At 53.2% G+C, this 18,419-nt stretch overlaps 2 protein-coding genes and 1 long non-coding RNA gene across 4 annotated transcripts in view; 2 read left to right on the top strand and 1 right to left on the bottom strand.

Annotated features, from left to right (window-relative positions):
- Positions 1-553: 553 nt before the first annotated feature.
- Positions 554-4,660, bottom strand: LOC118164953. Its single transcript, XR_004749766.1, has 2 exons — positions 4,400-4,660; positions 554-2,384 (listed from the first exon to the last, which is right to left on the bottom strand). It is a non-coding gene; the product is annotated as an uncharacterized LOC118164953 (long non-coding RNA).
- Positions 4,661-5,254: 594 nt separating this feature from the next.
- Positions 5,255-11,796, top strand: FBLN7 (fibulin 7). Of its 2 annotated transcripts, XM_035322808.1 has the most exons (8): positions 5,255-5,655; positions 7,141-7,300; positions 7,505-7,684; positions 8,515-8,640; positions 8,772-8,909; positions 8,992-9,129; positions 9,564-9,702; positions 9,851-11,796. In XM_035322808.1, exons 1-8 carry the CDS (start codon positions 5,563-5,565, stop codon positions 10,221-10,223), a joined length of 1,347 nt encoding a protein of 448 aa, XP_035178699.1. In that variant the 5' UTR covers positions 5,255-5,562; the 3' UTR covers positions 10,224-11,796. The 2 variants fall into 2 exon arrangements, with proteins under 2 accessions (XP_035178699.1, XP_035178700.1); XM_035322809.1 differs by lacking the exon at positions 8,772-8,909.
- A 4,957-nt stretch (positions 11,797-16,753) lies between these two features.
- ZC3H6 (zinc finger CCCH-type containing 6) overlaps positions 16,754-18,419 on the top strand; it is a 39,384-nt gene continuing 37,718 nt past the window's right edge. The window contains exon 1 of the mRNA XM_035322799.1: positions 16,754-17,196. Coding sequence (XP_035178690.1) covers positions 16,883-17,196 — 314 coding nt within the window. The 5' untranslated portion in view covers positions 16,754-16,882. The remainder of the gene's footprint in view (positions 17,197-18,419) is intronic.

Raw genomic sequence — 18,419 nt, 5'->3', positions numbered from 1 at the left:
TAGTCTTCCTCTGGTTGTTGTAATGCTTGAGCGGAGGAGGAAACTGGGGTTTCTGGTTGAGCAGCCTCTTTTGTTAGCTTCACCAATTTCCTAACACACCACTAGAGAGATATCCTGTTTCAACAGGATATTTCAGAATGTCCTGATCTTATCTTAACCACTTCTTTAAAGCTGTTTGAATATATACATTACAATGAACAAACCCCCATCATTTATTACAATCCTTCCTTTTTTTATATCATTTATTTTGTTAATTGAATCTTTGTAGTGCTTGACTACTAAGTATTAAAGATTCCGCATTCTCATCATGATCCAATGGTTCATATTTAGCTCGAATAAGCATTAAGTGTGCTGCCTCTAGGCGGCTTTTCACAATTGCGATTACTTTATTAAAGATACATGGCCCGAATGTCAATACAATTATTACTAACAACAAGGGTCCAGCTATTGTGGATAATAAAGTAGTAAGCCAAGGTGAGTAATTGAACCAGGATTCATACCAACTCTGCCGGCTTTCGTATTCCCGTTTTCTCTTTTCCAATCCTTCCCTTAGTTTAGTCATAGTGTCCCTTACTACTCCTGTGTGATCAGCATACATGCAGCATCCCTCTTTCAGAGCAGCACACAATCCTCCCTGCTGTAAAAATACCAAATCCAGCCCCCTGCAATTTTGTAACACTACCTCCAAGAGCGATCTCACTGATTTTTCCAAGGCAGAGATGGATTGTTCAGTTCAAGCAAGATCCTCATCTACAGCCATACGTAAGGAGGTGAAACCCTGATCTTGTTTAATTAATGAGGCGACTTCTGTCCCAACTCCTGCTCCCCCCAAGATTATTAGGGTAGCCAGAGTTAAGGCTGTAAATGGTTCCCTCTTTTCTAAGTGGTAACCTGCCACCGTACGTTGAGTATACATATAATCTTCAGAATGGTATAGAATCCTTGGAATAATTACTACCTGTACACAGAAATCACGAGATGCATTGAAAAGCTTTAGTGACAGACGGGGTCACTCCCACTGACGAACAAACCCACCTAGTATTATTGGCTGGGATTAACCATTCAGCTGATTGCCTTTCTTTCTCCGTAATATTACATAAATAACATTTTTTCTCTGGGAACCATGCCTATGCATCTGCCTCGCCCAGTCACTTGTGTTAATGTTATTCCTATACCTTTTCCCCAGTCACATTGTGAAGGGTTGCTCTCGTTTGTATGAGTGGGCTCCCCAAGATCCCCGATGGCATCATAATACGGAGGCCTTATGCTAAAACACAACTAGCAATGCTCCGTCATGTTTGGATTGAACTGGCATTCATGACTCCCCATAGATTATTTCCGGATACATCATTATTATCAGCCTCACTCGAGCTTGTGGGACTACCAAGGGCTGACACTGTAACATCCTTTGTAGGGAGGGGTTTTTGAACATTCCCCAGTAATACCTTGGTAGGTCCTACCACCTGAGCTTTATCAGCGTCCTCCCTTTTTATAACTATAAGACCTCCCCTATCGGGTCCAGGTTCCCAATACCTTACACCCCACATTTTCCCTAGGGCCCAAGCAGGGTCATTTGGATTCGTCACATTAACATACAGTTCATTACATAGGGGTTTCTCGCCAGTCCCCCCTCCAATCCCTCCAACCGAGTCCCGATCCGGTGGCGTACACTCGTGGACTCTGTACCCTACCTTCAAAAACCGGTCTCCCCCAGCTCCTGGCTCCCAATCTGAAGCAATCGTTTCACAACCCCAATAAGCACAATAATAGGAGCTGGGGTAGTTGCAATATCCCCTCCCTGGGTTGGAGGCAGGGCAGAAATAGTAGCCTTTTAGGTTCAGACACGGACTTATAGGTGCCAGGTTGCAAAGAAAGGTGCGGAAACTTGGGGCACCGGTGGTGGTTACTTATTGTATGACCTTCTGACTTTCCCATTGGATCAGACTCCACTTAAAGGGCTGGTGAGGCTGCATATGTCCATAACTCACCAAGGTCGTAATGATGATTCCCACATATTGTAGGAGGTGTTCAAAGCCCATCCTTCAGGGTATTTTGAACAGGCCTTCTTCAATCCCTTTTTGCTTCCCCACCGTTCTACTCTCTGCCTCGCTTGTCAGTTCGGTTGCAGCAAACTACAAGGTCTGATTTCTTCTCGGCAGCAGCAGTATTCTTCAAGGGAGCTTACGCGGACATCATTTAGACTGGCCTATACCCACTTAAATAAGGCTTCTACCTCCTCCCACAATACAATACTTATCGGGTTCGTTTCAGTGTTAGCTTCAAGTCGTCGGGACCTGGAGTCACCTTCCACTCTCCTTCGGAGATGGGTCCTTTCACTCTGCTGGCATGAGTCCACCCCTTTTCCACGGTTCGGATTGCTGTTTCTGTGGTAAGTAAGACAACATAGGGACCTCCCCAGTGAGGCATTAATGTAGTTTTCTATCCATTGTCTGCAGTACCCAGTTAATCCCAACAGTTGTTGTATCTGTCTTTTAGTTTTTGGGGCTGTTAAGGCCAAAATTCCACTGATCCTTTCCGGATCCCGTTTCTTAGTTCCCTTGCTTAGTCTATGGCCTAAATACTTTACTTCCTGCTCTATGAACTGTATTTGATTTCGAAACCTTCAATCCCTGCTGACCAAGAAAGTTTAACAATTGGATACTTCCCCTTCGGATCATGTCCTCGTCCTTCCCTGCTAGTAACAGATTGTCTACATATTGCACCAGGGTCACTCCCGGTGTCTTATCATAATCCTGTAAAATTTGTTCCAGGGCTTGTCCAAACAAATTGGGTGACTCAGTGAATCCCTGGGGGAGTACGGTCCACCTTAACTGCTGCTTTCTGTGAGTATCCCGGTCCTCCCATTCAAAGGCAAAATAATCTCGACTACTCTCTTCCAAGGGACATGCCCAGAATGCGTCCTTTAGATCTATTACACTATACCACTGGTCGTCTGGGTTTAGCTGGCTCAGCAGGATGTGAGGATTTGCCACCACAGGGAATCTTGTTACAGTTCTTTTGCTGATTTCTCTTAAATCGTGTACTAATCTGTAGGCCCCATCTTTCTTTTTTACTGGTAATACTGGAGTGTTAAAAGGGAACATACAGGGTTCTAACAGGCCTTGCTGCAGCAGCCTCTGAATTTCTGGTTTTAATCCCCGTCTACCCTCTTCAGACAAGGGATATTGCTTAATTCTGATAGGCACTTCTGGGTCGGTCAAGGTTACCTTAAAGGGCTTAATATTTAATCTTCCTACGCTTTTTGGAGTGTACCAAATTTCAGGATTTATACTTTGCTCATCCTCTGCTCTCAGGGGACACAACTTAATCTTTAACTCCTTATCTACTACCTCTAAGCTTATACCTAATTCTATTATTAAGTCTCTACCTAATAGGTTATATTCTGCCTCAGGTACTAAGAGTAAGGATCCCACCCCTAATTTAGAATCCGATTTGATTAACACCTCTTTAATAACAGGGACCCTTAATAAAGGGTTCCCCTTTTGCCCCAGTTATTTTGCCCCACACTTGAACCTTTTCAGTTGAGATTTTACATCCTGAAGGCAAATTTTGGACTGTAGATCTTTCAGCCCCTGTATCTATGAGGAACTCAACTTCCTCATGCCGGGGACCTATCTTTAATTTTATCAAGGGCTCAGTTCTCTTTCGGGCCCCCAGCAAATAGAGCCCCTGACACCCCTAATCCACTTTAAACATTTTTTTTAGTCTCCCTGGTTTTGCAGGTTGGGAGAGCTGGAAGCTGGAGGAGCAGTGGGAGGTGGTGGAATATAGGGAGGCGGTGGGGCTGGGATTTCTGGCTCTCGTCTCTTCCTACGCCTCCCCTCCCCTCCCCTCCTTTTCTTTTAGAGGGTATAAATTAGCTCGGGTTTCCAAGTTAATCCACAAGTGTGCATACTCACTTTCCTCCAGACTAAAAGGTTCTTTTTGAATTCACATAAATACTTAGAGCCTGGCACATCCAATCTTCAAAAGACCCAAATATGGGCCAATAGAGGTGGTCTTCTCGAATTAGTTTACCTCCCCAAGCCTCAATGCAATTATGAATCATTTTTACTTTGTCCTTTCCCCGCCTAGAAGGGGAATCATTCCAATTTTTAATCATCAGTCCCAGAGGAGTGTCTGGCGGAATAGGGGGTAACCTAACAACAGGCGTGACCCCACCCATGGGACCAGAAGGCTTACTCTTCTTCTGTCCCATCTTCTGGAGCGTCCACACACACACACACAACGCTTCCCCCTTTTCGTGGCCCAGTTCCTCGCGGGATGTGGGAAACACACTACCGAGGGGTCCGCACTTGCATTGTCCTGCTGGATGTCTCACAACGCCACGCTCTGGGATACCCAACCCCAACCGAACGGATCACCGGCCTATACTTACTCAATCCTGAGTCTTCGTTCGGTCTTCGTGCACAAAGATTACTTGGGGTTGCCGGCTTTATTTGCTTGTTGCTAATTTTAGGGTTCGTCAGTGAAGGTTTTGAGTGAGAATATTCTCAACAGAGGCCGCCAAAATCGGCGGGGCGTCCCCTCCGAAGAGCTTCTTCAGTCAAATTGCCCTCATCCGAGTCACGGCACCAAATTTATTACAAATTAGCTCTCAATTAATTGACAGAGAGGATCATTTCCAATAATGCAAATAATTTTATTAAGTAAGCAGCCAACAAGCAAAACAGCGCTGGGTGGCCGGGGAGTCTCTGCTCCACCAACGGCGTGCACCCAGTCCCCGCCAACGACCCCTTTTATTGTCCCTTAGTTCCGGGTTTTGGTTGCACGTCCGGATGCCTTCTGCGCTTGCGCGTGCTGTTGCTGGGGGGTCATCCTGTTCCCTCGGGTGGTCGTGAAGATGAAGATTGTAGTCTTCCTCTGGTTGTTGTAATGCTTGAGCGGAGGAGGAAACTGGGGTTTCTGGTTGAGCAGCCTCTTTTGTTAGCTTCACCAATTTCCTAACACACCACTAGAGAGATATCCTGTTTCAACAGGATATTTCAGAATGTCCTGATCTTATCTTAACCACTTCTTTAAAGCTGTTTGAATATGTACATTACAATGAACAAACCCCCATCATTTATTACTAGGTGGATCTGGCCACAAACATTTGCTTTGCGCGGGGATATGTCGGGCTGACAACATGGGCTTCACCAAAGACGGGGCATGGCAACGGAGCTTTGTCCAAGTCAAGGCAGCCAGCACGATAAGGTGAGAGCAAAGTGGAACGGCTGATGGTAGAAGCAAGTGTGACTAACCACAGACGGCCCCCCCTTAAAAAGCAGGCCTGGTGCTGCCTGGGGGTGTCCTGCAGGCAGAAGGGGGGCACTCAGCCAGTCCCCCCAGGCAGCATTTGGGGTGACCGTGGCCGGAGCTGGGGTGCAGGAAGCGCCTGGTATCCGCCTGTGCCGCTCGCCAGGGCTCAGCTTCCCCGGCCGCGATGCGCGGGGCCGGCGTGGGAGGGATAACTCATCCCAGCCAGGAGGCAGAGGTGCCGGGCGGAGGGAGCTCGCAGCCTTTTCTCGCCGCTGAGAGCCCTGCTCAAGCCGTGGGACCATGACTTGGGGGCTTCGCCGCAGCCTCCCGCTGCTGCCGCTGCTGCTGCTGCTGCTGTGCCTGGCGGCGCAGCCGGCGGCGCGGGCGTCCCAGGTGAGCGGTGCTGGGCGTGGGTGTTCATCCTCGCATGGGGCCAGGGGTGTCTGCACACGTCTCCCTGTGTGGGTTCATCCTCCTGCCTCCCATGGGACGGGAGTTCTGCAGGGTCCTGGGAATGCCTCCTGGGGGTGTGGGGGGTCTCTTTCCTCTTTTTCCTCTCACCAAAGCAGGAAGCTTAAAGCATGCAAAAGCGTTGTGTGTTCCCTGCTCTTAAAAGCCTCCTTCCCGGCTTCAGGCAATTTGTGAACACCTCGCCCCGGCTCCCAGAGCCAGCAGGTGAGCGATCGGGGAGCGTGTCCCGGTGCTGCTCTGCTTCCCTCACCCGGAGCCCGGGAGGAGGTTTGCCTGCACCCGCAGCTGTGGGAGGGAGGTGTGAGCAAGGAGGCTGTCAGTGTATGGGAAGGCTTAAACAGGGCTTGTGTATTTTTTTTATTATATTTTTTTTATTTTCTCCCCACCTGAAATCATGACCAAGTACACCAGGAGCAAAAAATATGACCATTTTTGCAGGGCAATGGGGGTTTGCTATGGTTCAATGTCCCACAGGGAGCTCTGCTGGCTCTTGAAGCTAAAACCAGCCCTAACAAAGAGCTGTTTATTAAAGTGAGCTGAATGCTAGGCATCTATTTGCTTTTTCCTCCCTCCTCCTGTGCAGCGCACCCTGCAGCTGCAGGCAGGACCCAGCTCAACCCCCACTACCCCGAGAGGCACCAAGCACGGGCAGGGGATGGTTGCAGAGCGGTCCGAGCATGCCACTTGGGGATGGCTTCTCTTTTTCCTCTGCACCCCCTCGGTCGCTCTTTGCAGAGGCGGATAACTCCCTGCCATGTGTTGTGGCTGGGGAGCTGCAAATCCTCCCCCCTCCACCAGCTCTGCTTGCCCCCAGCCTTGTGCTGCACAGACCCTGGCCCTTTCCCCATCAGCAAAAAAGGGGCTGCAGGCTCCCCAGGGAGTGTTTGTCCCCCGCCCTGAGTGCTCTGCAAATCTCTGAGCTCCAAAACCAACTTTGCTTTGCTCAGCTCTTGCTCTTTTTCTTTGGTTTGCAGTCAGTTCCACAGGAAACCTATAATAACGATGCCTGTCGCCTGCATGAGTCAGTCCCTCGGTAACCATTAGCTTGCAGGCAGAAGTCCCACAAGTGTTTCTGGCCCCAGAAGAACTCACAAGACATCTGTTTTCCTATTATTTTGTAATATGGAAGTGGGACACGGTTCTCGCTCCAGCAGGACTAAACATGAGTTACGGCATCTCTCCCAGGGCTAACAAAACGATTACAGCCTGGCTGGGAGTGCCGTGTTGCCCTCTTAGATGTAGGACACAATGCCCAAGCTAGGGATTTCCTACACCGTATTCAAAACTCCACTGTGCGGTCACAAACAGGGCAAAGGATAGGACCATGGAGGATCCATACGGGCAGCAGGGCTGGGGCTGGGGCCGTGGAGCGCCGTGTGCCCCACTGAGCGGCCGCTGCGCCCGCAGAGCTGCCTGGGCAGGCAGCAGCTCCTGGCCGCCGTGCGGCAGATGCAGCAGCTGCTGAAGGGGCAGGAGACACGCTTCGCCGAGGGCCTGCGCCTGATGAGGAGCCGGCTGAGCACCCTGCACGCCGCCTTGAGCAAGGCTGCCCCGGAGCCACCGGCTGGTGAGTCCCGCAGTGGGCAGGGGCCTCGGAGGGCTCCGCTCCAAGCCTCTGCTTGGGATGCCAAGGGCCGAAGCACGGGCGGTGGTTTGGGCATCTGTACGGATGGAGCCACGAGGCACGGGTGGGCTGGGAAAACATGAGAAACCTGCAGCTGCAGGGGAAGCTACTTGTGCTGCCTCCCCTTGCCTGATCCCTTCCCCGCAGCTCCTGCAGTGTCCTGTCCTGCCTTGCAAGCCCCCGCCGGCGGACGCAAGTTTGGCACGAAGTACCTGGTGGAGCACGAGGTGCACTTCACCTGCAACGCTGGCTTCGAGCTGCTGGGCTCCAGCACGCGGACGTGCCAGGCCAACGGCAGCTGGAGTGGGCAGGAGCCGCGCTGCACAGGTACTGCTGCGGTGCCCTCACCGGTGTCTGGATGGGGTCACCGCCGCTGGAAGCAATTCCTGGGGTAAAATTGGTACCAGGAGGGCTGGCTGGTGAGGCCGGGGTGGTGTGGAAGAGTGTGGTTTGGTCTTGCTTAAGGGTTCTCCAAGCTGACAAGGCAGAATGAAGCTGCATCACCACCTACAGCCCTTCTTGTTGCCCCTCATGTATTCGGGTGCTCCAGGTCCTGATCCCAGCTCCACGTGGCTGTGGGAAGAGCCTCTGGTCCCAGGCTTGCTGAGGGGATGGGAAGGGGTGGCAAAGCCTCCCAGATGGGGTTTCTGGTCGTGGCATCCTTCACTGCAAGCAGCAACAAGACACTTTTTGTTTGCAGGTTCTGTTCCCTGAGCAGGGCTATGGGGCAGCAGTGCTTGTGGGGCTGCTTTGTGTCCATCTGATTGGGCTTGCTGGGTCCAGCTGCAAGGGTGGGAACAATCCTGGCTTCCTGAAACAAGAGGGACTATTGGGGTCCAACAAAGGGAAGGTATCGCAGCTGTCCCTGGCCACTGCAGCCTCCACGGCGGTGGTTTGGCTCTTCTCATGGAGAAATGCAGCTGGAGCCAAACAAGGAGCCCAGCAGCAGAGGTGGGGGACAAAAAGAGCATCTGAAGGCTCCCTCCATTGCAGCAAAGCCATCGCACTGGGGCAGCACCACTGCATTGCAAACAGCTGGTGTCTGGGCTCAGTGAATGTGCCATGGGGTGGCTAAATGTGCCTAAAAAGGAAAAAAAAAAAAAAAAAAAAAAAAAAGAAAGAAAAGAAATGAAATGTGTGTGTTTTTTGCATGGCAGAGATCAGTGTGTGCTCCAGCAGCCCCTGCCAGAACGGTGGGACGTGCGTGGAGGGGCCGAGCCAGCAGCGGTGCCTCTGCCCACCAGCATGGAGCGGAGCCGCCTGCCAGCACCGCACGCAGACGGGTGGGTGGCTCCGAGATTCGGGGCTGGCACCCTGGGCTAGCACATGGGGCACTGGGTGGCACGAACAGCCTCGGGGATGGGAGCCAGGCATGGATGCTCTGCGCTCACCATTGCCCCGCGGTACCCCCCAGCGCCCCCGCCCTTGAGCGTCACGGCCGACCCTGCCTTCAGCCGCAAGCCGCGCTGTGCCCAGGTCGAGCGGACCCAGCAGTGCCGCTGTGAGCCCGGCTTCCACATGAGCGGCACGGCCGCCGCCAGCCTCTGCCAGGGTAAGCAGTGGTGGGTCCGCCGGCGGGACTGCTGCCACCCACGAGGGCTGCAGCTGAGCAGGGTTGCCTTGTTTCCCCGCAGACATCGATGAGTGCGAAGTGTACCAGGCGGAGGGGGCCCCGCGGCTCTGCGCCCACGCCTGCGTCAACCTCCCCGGCTCCTACCGCTGCGCCTGCCCTGGCGGGTACAGCCTCCTGGCCGACGGCAAGAGCTGCGAAGGTGAGGCTCCCCGCTTCTCCACGTGGAAAATGCCATCTTTACTTCCTTTTCCAACTCTTTTCTTCTCCCCTGCCTTGCTTGCAAGCATCTTGCCTCTACAAAAATCTCCATGGGTTTGTATGGAGAGGTGGTTTCCCGGCTGGGCATGGAGGGGAGGGGAGGGCAGGGAGGTGGTTGCAGCACATGCAAGTGGTGCACGATGCTCTGGGGCTGCGCCTCTCTGGCAGAGAGCAGGGAGAGCATCACCAAGTCACGGAGTTGCCCCACGTGAACAGGGTGGTCCCCAGGAGGAGATCCAAACTAAAAACAAGACTATAAGTGGTGATGCCTGATCCGTTTCGAATTGCTCACCTGTTTTCTGCCAAAATGAGCCTTGCGAGGAGGATGTTTAGGTCCCCTCAGAGGGTGACCTGCTGTCCCACCCTGTTTTGCAGACATCGATGAGTGCGCCCTGTCGCAGGACAACTGCACGCAGGGGACGATGTGCATCAACACAGGAGGGAGCTTCCAGTGCGTCCACCCTGAGTGTCCCCAGCCCGGCGGCAACATCACCTATGTGAAAACATCGCCCTTGTAAGTGTGGCAGGGGCCCTGTCCCCTAAATACGTCTGTAGCCACCAAGCTGGTCCAACACCACCTCCCTCCTTGGGCAGGGAGGGGGACATGGACCTCCGCGTCCACCTGGGCACCCTCAAAGCCTCCTTCTCCATCGCCTCTGCAGCCAGTGCGAGCGCAACCCCTGCCCGATGGACAGCAGGTCGTGCCACCAGGCACCCAAGACCATCTCCTTCCACTACCTGCCCCTGCCCTCCAACCTGCTGACCCCCACCCCGCTCTTCCGCATGGCCACGGCGGCGGCACCCGGCCGGCCGGGGCCCGACAGCCTCCGCTTCGGCATCGTGGGCGGTAACAACCGGGGCCACTTCGTGATGCAGCGCTCGGACCGGCAGACTGGGGAGCTCATCCTCGTGCAGAGCCTGAAGGGCCCCCAGACCATCCAGGTGGATGTGGACATGTCCGAGTACCTGGACCGCACCTTCCAGGCCAAGCACCTCTCCAAAATCACCGTCTTCGTCTCTGCCTATGAGTTTTAGGGGGGGCTGTGGGGCGGCTGTGGGGTTTGGGTGGTCTCACATGCACGTGGCCAGACCCATGGTGATGGTCCCTCCTCAGCATCCCCCACCTGGAGTGCTGCAGGTGGTGGCATGTGCTGAAGCCCTGCAGCCAGCTGTCCTCCCCTCTGCATCACAAACCTCCAGGTGGCTTTTACACTTGCCTACGTGGAAAAAACAGCAAATGAAGTGCAACAGAAACTGGGTGCACGGGCTATCTGCTTGCTGGGCTGTGAGAGCTGAGCATTGTCTTCACCCGAGGCCCCAGCAGGATGGCCCATAGCCTCTACACATACGTGGTGCAAGGCAGTGGACAGAAACCAAGCTCCTTACTTCCTCTTTAATTCCTTTTTGTAGGAAAGAAGCTAAGCTGGTGCTGTCAGCCCTCCTCTGTGCTGGCCTGGGCTTGCTCACGTGAATGTTCCCTGCTGACGCTGAGACCCCCAGCCTGCAGGGCACGGGCCGCTCCCGGTGTTTTGGTGCTTCAGTGTTTCGGTGCTGGGCTTCCCCCAGGCACAGCTGGGGAAATCCCAGACAGTGCTCGCAGGGCACAGCTCAAGCACTTGGTGCTGCTCAGGGCAGCAGAGGCTGTGCCCAGCGAGCCCTAGGGCAGCGTAGAAATCTCGTGTGGTGTAATGCACGTCGCTGCTTGTAGCTCTCGACATGTGCTGAGAAGCCACAAGTTCTTCCCAGCCTCTGCTCACAGCCTGTTTCTGAGGCAGCGAGTTTGAGATTGTCTAAAACTGAAGCCGCTGCGTGGGTGCCTGCATGGTGTCCCACAGCTCAAGGGAAGAGGTGCTGCCCTACAGCCGGTGGAGCAGCTCCTGCTCCCCGCCTCCTGCACCCCCTGGCACCAGCTGGGGTCAGTTTACCCTCGGGTCACCGGAGATGTGCGGGGAGGACCTCACCTGGTGCTTTTTTGAAGTAGCTGGGGGAAGTTGCAAGTGCTTCTTGCCACCTCCCCTGTGCTATGCTGGCCCGTCAGCATGCTGTCCATGTGGCACCATCTCTGCCACCGCCCGGATGGCTCTCGTCCGCATGAGGGACATTGCCAGCGGGCAGAGAATGAGTCCCAGAGGGATGAGCGAGCCCTCAGCATCATATTGTGTGAGGAGCAGAGCGGAGGGATGGGTGGAAGGACCTAAGGGCTGTCCCATGCTTCAGCTGATGGAAAGCAGCTTCTCAAACCTCTGGCACATGTGCTCTCATGCACCTGCATGAGAAGCCCTGGGAAAAGCCAGCATGGATGTGACACAGGGACAGTGACCGCTTCGGCTGCATGTGGTGCTCATGTTGCAGGAGCTCGAGGTGTGAGTATTTCATTGTTTAACACCCCCCTGCCTCCACGGTCAATGAAGCTGCAGGAATAGCTCGGGTGCGTCGGCAGCTCCTGTCCTGACGCAGCTGTAGAAGCCGTGGGGAGGCACCACTGCAGTCTCCCACCTTGCCCCTTTCCTCAGTGCAGCGCTTGTGCATGTAAACCACACCAACATTATGCATGTTTCTTCATTATGCTGGTTTTAATACAATAAAAGGATGATATAGCCTCTGAGCAGGTGCAGAGCAGAATGAAGTACCCGATGCACGTGTGGCCAGCATGCCTGGGGGGATGCTCACCCCAAGCCATCTGGGGACGGGTTCTGGGTTTATGTGGCAATAACCTGCCCTGGTTATTTTCCTTTTTTCTGCTTTATGCTGCTTGGGAGGGCAGGCAGGAGGTGCTGGGATGTACCAGCATGGGGCTCGAGGCTGGGCACGGGCAGCTGGTGGCACAGGCAGCCCCCAGAGCGGCTGGGGACAGCAGGCACTGCCTGGCCAAAGTGCCCCAAGCAGGGCTATACGGAAGAAGGGTTTGTTCCAGCAGGACAAAAACACCTTCCCGAAGGAAAGCTGAGTGCAGCAGGGCTCTGCAATGACACCTGGTAGTCCTTCAAAAAGCAGCTTTCTCATTTCCCTTGAACTCAGCCCAGATTTGAAAAAAATCCTGCTCCTGGGAGAAAGGTGATGTCCACCCGGCAAGGAGAAAGAGGCTGAGCAGAATGGCTGTTAGGCAAATAAACCATTTTGAGGCACCCTTTGATCCATGGGCTTTACAAGGAGCTTTCTCTGTGTAGGGAGCTGGCCTCTTTCCTTCCCCTCTCTCATGTCCCAGCACAAGGCACCTGCACTGCTCTGTGCCCTGGGTGAACCAGGGGAAATGCCTCTTGAAAAGAGACCACAGGATTGAAAGGGCTTGAGAAGAGTGAAAAGTCTTTGCAAAACCCCAAATCCTTCCTGTTGCAAGAAAAAGCTACCAGTTTCTTACCAGCTCAGAGAAGAAACTCTGGGGTTCCAGCTCAGAGCCTGCGGTTTGCTGGAGCCGGGTCTGCCCTGCCGCAGCTGGACAGCCTGTTTTGGGATGCTTCTGCAGCGCGCCGTTGCGGTGTTTAGGGACGGTGCCGAAATCCCTGTACCTGGGGACGCGCTTCCCACAGTGCCTGGGCCTGGCTGGGCTTGGGGCTGCCAGGAGGAGCTGTATGTGTTTGGCTTTTCTTCTTTTATGCAGGGCTTTTCCCTGCATGGCAGAGCCCGAATCCTGCCCGCAGCTGGGTGGGATGGATGAAACGCACCGCTGCAAAATTGTGCTTGCTGCCCGAGAAGCAGGAGAGGATGACTTTCCGAATAGTTTCCATCTGATGTTTTAGCTGGCTCATGGGACTGGAGATGGGTGTTTGGACCTTCAGGTTGGCTTTCTTTGCAGTGTAATCCGTAACTGACAGCATTTTCCCAGTTCCTGATGCCAGGGTGAACTGGTTTCCCCTCTCCAAGATGGGATGGGACACTGAGGACTGGCACGGAGACGCAGAGGGGCATCTCTACCACCAGGGCTTGCGAAGCAGTGCCCGTCCTTCCAGGTGCTCCTGACCTGCCCCGAGGGCCAGGATCAGAGCTGGGAAGCTCAGATGTCTCTCAGCCTTAGCTGGCTGCACATCTCTCATTCAGCCCCAGAAATGTTTTAGGTTGGCTCTGGAGTGCCTGGACTGAGCTGGAAGCCTCTGGCCAGCATTTGAGCTGACTGCAGGAGATTTTTCCCCTTCCCAGAGAAGTGACTGCAGCATCTTGCAGCCTGGAATGTGCAGTGAGAAGCTCTTCTGGTCCCAGTAAATACAACCTCTCGTTGGGATAATAACATTTCAGAGCCCAAGAAATAGCTAGGTTTGCCTCTGCTCCCCTTACAGGCACTAAAGCAAGCAGTCCCCACGCAGCTGGCTCCAGATGTGTTCTGCATGCCCTGGGAGAGCCCCAGGGCCACCAAGGAGGGTGGCTGGGGACACAGTAGCAATGTGGAGTGTCTGGTGGTGGGGTGAACCTCTGTCCCCCTCCAGCACAGGGTTCCCATGCCGGTGCTGCGGAGAAGCAGTAGGAGGTGGCTCCATCATCGGCATGATGGTGTCGAAAGGGGACATCCCAGCACAGCCACCATGCCTGATGTCTAGCAGCCCAAACCCACATCTGCTGGGGATCACAGACCACCGTCATCCCAAAATGCAGGGTCAAAATCCCTGCCCTGCAAAGGCTCTGGCCGTGGGGGAGCCTGCAAGCAGTGCTGGCAGAGGCCCAGCAGCAGCAGGGAAAGGAAGGCGTGTGGTGACTCAGGAGCAAGTCACGGGCTCCGCCAGACACAGTGATTCCTCTTGGAGCTCGCGGGCATGAACTGAGCCTGGGACAAACCCTGGATGCCCCCTTAGGTGTGGAGCAGCTGAAGACCTCGCATGGAGGTGGACATGGGATGCATGGAGCCCTGCAGGGCCATGTGGTGAGAAGCAGCAAAGAAATCAGGGAAGAAGTGTAGGTGTAATTAACAGAGGGTGAAGAGCCCTCGTGTGTGGCAGACATACTTGAATGTTCTTGGCAAGTGGGGCCAAGAAACAGCTTAGATAGTTGAAGTCCAGCACTAAGTCCCCAGCATTGCTTGAAAGGCAATAATCCCCAAATCTAAATACATAGAGAGATGCCTGGAATGTCTACAAGGCCCAAAAAGCACATAAAAGGAGAGGGGAACCAAAATGGGAAATTGCTCCAAAAGAAGTCATTAAGACAACCTTGGCCGTGGCCCTGGACCTCCTGAATGTTCTACCAAGTGACCCGCACTGATCTGGTCCCACTCCAGGAGGGAACGGTAGATGTGACAAACAGGGGGGTCCTTAGGCAGTGCTGTCTCAGAGAGAAGGGGGCATGGCACGTGCCTGAATCCATTCCAGGTCCCCTCACGAAGCTTCATGGAGTTACTCTGTCTTCTCCCAGACTCCCAGGCCAGGTGGGAAGGAGAACCTCAAGAAGTGCAGAATGACTGTGCATGCCCTACTCCTTCACCTCCTGTGCTGGCAGCAGGGCTGGGATTTTGCCTGCCCGTGCTGAGGGCTCTCTCTGGAATCACCTTCCTGTGGTCTGTGCCTGCTTGTAGGGCCTGAAGAGAGGACCAGACGCTCCTGACCACCTGCTCTGCTCAGCGACTCTTCAATCCAGCCCAGAGCAAAGCCAAAGGAACAAAGTGGAGCCAGTGCTGCCTGCCCGAGCACATCCCAGCCCATCCCAAAGGGCTGTGATGGAGGAGGAAACAACACCTCATTTCAACTGTTTCCCACTTGGCAGCCCATGAAAATGCAGAGCACGTGGGGCATGCGCTCAGCTAAGGACCATCTGGACTTTCCAACAGCTAAAGTAGGCATGGTTGGCATATCCCCCTTGGGGAAGGACTGGGGGTATTTCTTTCCTTGAGGCGCATGAGGACGGGGCACTGGAGCCACTGCAGGCATCTCTCCTGCTCACCCGCAAGCCTACATGTTCACACAGGACATCCAAACGTCGGAGAGCCCAGGAACAGGGTCTTGAAGCTTTCTGCACAACTTTGGGCAACCCAGTGAACTGGCCAAACCTTGCTGGTACCGCAGGTACCATCACTCACCCACCAAACAGACCCTCAGCTGAATGAGACAGATCCCTACAAGCAGCAGTGACAATTCTCTTGCTAAACACAGAAGAGAACACCAGCAAAGCTATTTTTAAGATCTGAATTTTATTGCAGCAGCGCCAGGCCAGCAGCTCCAAGAAGGCCATGCTGGCGCGCAGCACATACATTAGCGCTGCGCCATCTCCTCCCACCCCGCAGATTTATATCATGGTTTGAATCCTCACTAAAGTGAAAGCATGAGCACGCATTCCACACCACTTATTAATCCTGTTACGGGCCTTAATGAGGAGCCGAACCATGACATTTTTATTTGTTATGGTTGCTAGGAACGTTGCTAAGCCCTACACACCATACCCCAGATCCCAGTATATCTGTGATATCTGAGAGAGCGTACTGGGGAATTCGTTTAGCTGATATTGCCAAATTTAGTTATACTTTGAAAAGGCTGAAAAAAAAGAGCCATTCACGAACTTCTCACAGGCATACCTTTTTCCTTGACAACGCAAACACACGTAAGGATATTTAAATAAACAGTTTTACCCTGCTTGTGCTGACACATTTTTCTGCCCGTTTAAAATTAATTTTGTGGGTATGCCGGAGGAGCATGCGCAACTCTTGTGCCAACCCACAAGGTGAAAGCGGAGTTGTCCACCTGAGCAGGGAGCAGACCCAGACCCCCCCAAAGGGGTCCGGACACCAATAGGTGCCAGGGTGTCCTGGTTTCAGTTAGGACAGAGTTATTTTTCCTCCTAGTAGCTGGTAGGGTGCTGTGTTTTGGATTAGGATGAGAAGAGTGCTGATAACATGCTGATGTTTTAATTGCTGCAGAGCACTGCTTACACTATGCCAAGGACTTTTCAGCTCCTCGCTCTGTCCTGCCAGCGGGCAGGCTGGGGGTGCAGCAAGAGCTGGGAGGGGACAGACCCAGGACAGCTGACCCAAACTGGCCAAAGGGGTATTCCATACCATCTGACGTCATGCTAAACAATATATAGGGGTGGCTAGCCGGGGTGGGGGGGCGGCTGCTCGGGGTTGGGCTGGGCATTGGTCAGCAGGTGGTGAGCAAATGCACTGTGCATCACTTGTTTGTACACACTATTATTATTATTATTATTATTTTCTATCTTAATAAACTGTCTTTATCTCAACCCACAGGCTTCACTTTCCCGTTTCTCTCCCCCATCCCAGAGAGGGAGTGGGGAGGGTGAGAGAACGGCTGTGTGGTGCTGAGCTGCCGGCTGGGTTAAACCACAACACAGGGTCCCCCTGGGGCTGCATGGTGAGGGCTCCACATGCCCCACGCTGGAGAAGACCTGTGTGTGCTGCAAGAAAAGTGGGGCCGAGACTATTATTTTAAATCTGAAGTTCTCTTCTTTCTCTATTGCCTGTGGAGATGGTGCTGACAAACAGCACATGGGGATGCTCACATACCAAGGGCACTAATTAGTCTTAATGGCCCTGACCAGCCCCACCTGGAGCCACCACCCATGCCCCTGCCCATGCTTCCTGGAGGCCCATTTCAGTCCCCGCCTGAGTTGTACTGTGGCAGTGTTGGTCTCCAGCTCGGATTGCTTTGCTGGTTTGACCTAGGATCTGCCTCCTCTCCACAAATGTGCGTGTTGGCCTGGACGTTTGGTTGAATCTGGCTGTGATCTCCTGCCCTGCTTGCCTAGCTGGGAACTAGCCTGACATGCAGCACTGCAGCAGTAGGGATCCTAAGGTCCTGGCGCCTGGCCACTGTGGCACGGAGGTGCGGCCGTGGGGAGATGGCTCCTCCATAGCCTGGAGCACAGCCAGGCTGCCCGACGGCAGGCAAACCAGAGATGGGAAACGGGGAACTGCAGGGACAGGGACTGTCCTGGCTGCAACATCTGAGGGATCAAGAGCAGCTGGCTTCCCTGGGCCTTTCTGCTCTCCAGAGGTGACTCGGTGGGGAACAGCATCGCCAGTAGCCACTTGCAGCAGAGCCCTTCTGGAGGGCAGGGGCAGGAGGATGCCCTGGAGGTAAGGAGCCACCTCAGGCTGCTGGAATCAAAATAGGCAGGGAGAGGAATTCTCTGCAGTGCCAAGCGGAAAGCTGCAGCGTGAGTCAAGCCATTGCACAAGTGAAACTCTAATGGAATAATGGGAATGCTTCTGCTAAGGGAAGAGCTTTGTTCGCAGGATGCACTTCAGCAAGCTCGGCCAGCAGTGCAGAAGGCAGGCTTCATTAGCTTTGCTGTGCACTCAACTATTGAGTCGGACTTCTGTCAGACTTTGTAACAAGCCTCGGTGGTAAGGCACTGTAGGTGATCATGCATAGGAAATGGGAAAAGACACCCCTTGTTTGTAAGGGGAAAAATGTTCTATGTCAGAGCAGAGCAACTGGAGGATCACCCCTCCCAAATGAGGACCAACGTGGGTGTTCTCATCTTTTATTTTTGTGTTAGGATTGCTGGCACTGGAAAAAGAGAGTCATATGTCCTGAAAAGCCCTGTAAGCCAAGGAGACTAGCCTGTAAAGGAAAATAAGTTGATGTAACTTGGTTTTATTCCAAAAAGTTTTGACAAAGTCCCTCAAAAGACAATGTTTAAAAAAAAAAAAAAAAAAAAAACATTAAAATTGTTAGAGAACAACAAACAAGGCTCTCTCGGGGACTATGAACTGCTGAGAGTCAGCAGAGCCAGGGCAGGAATGAACGGCCAGCTCTCAGCATGCAGTGGTCTGGCAGGTGGGATGTCTCCGTGTTGCTGTCAGTGTTGTTGTAAATAGATATGTAGGAATAAGTTTATGGAAGAAACGATGAGCAATGAAGTGACAACATTTGCAGCTGATGCTATTTATTTGAGTTGGACAAGTCTATCCTAAGGTTAAGGTACGTAACTTAGAGACACAGTACTGCAGAAGAGGATGAAATTCATTGAAAATGCAAAGCAACTTGCACAGAAAGAGATGCTGAGGAGAGCTACCATCCATGTTGATAGACTACAGAGTAATAAGAGCATGGGGAATGTTGGACTGTGGCCGGCTGAACTGTGTGAGCCAGCAAGTGCTGCCGGAGAGGTGGGACCTGCCCCAACCATCACATGAGATAAAGCACAAGGCTTTCCTTTGGTTTCAATGTAGCTCTTCAGTGTCCTGCTCCATGGCTTTCTTATGAATTTCTGAATGGGTGTTGAATGTCCTCCCTTTTAACACACACACACACACAATCACACACACAATCACACACACAATCACACACACAA

The sequence above is a fragment of the Oxyura jamaicensis genome, chromosome 3 (genome assembly GCF_011077185.1).
Source record: "Oxyura jamaicensis isolate SHBP4307 breed ruddy duck chromosome 3, BPBGC_Ojam_1.0, whole genome shotgun sequence".
Taxonomy (NCBI): Eukaryota; Metazoa; Chordata; class Aves; order Anseriformes; family Anatidae; genus Oxyura; species Oxyura jamaicensis.
Note: the sequence above shows the minus strand (reverse complement) of the source record. Positions and strands in the feature narration are given on the sequence as shown.

Bases quoted from the DNA above. Each gene is read 5' to 3' on its own strand.
- FBLN7 (XM_035322808.1), top strand. From the start codon at position 5,563: ATGACTTGGGGGCTTCGCCGCAGCCTCCCGCTGCTGCCGCTGCTGCTG. The intron at 7,301-7,504 runs GTGAGTCCCGCA...CCTTCCCCGCAG, and splicing joins TGCCCCGGAGCCACCGGCTG to CTCCTGCAGTGTCCTGTCCT. The intron at 7,685-8,514 runs GTACTGCTGCGG...TTTGCATGGCAG, and splicing joins GCAGGAGCCGCGCTGCACAG to AGATCAGTGTGTGCTCCAGC.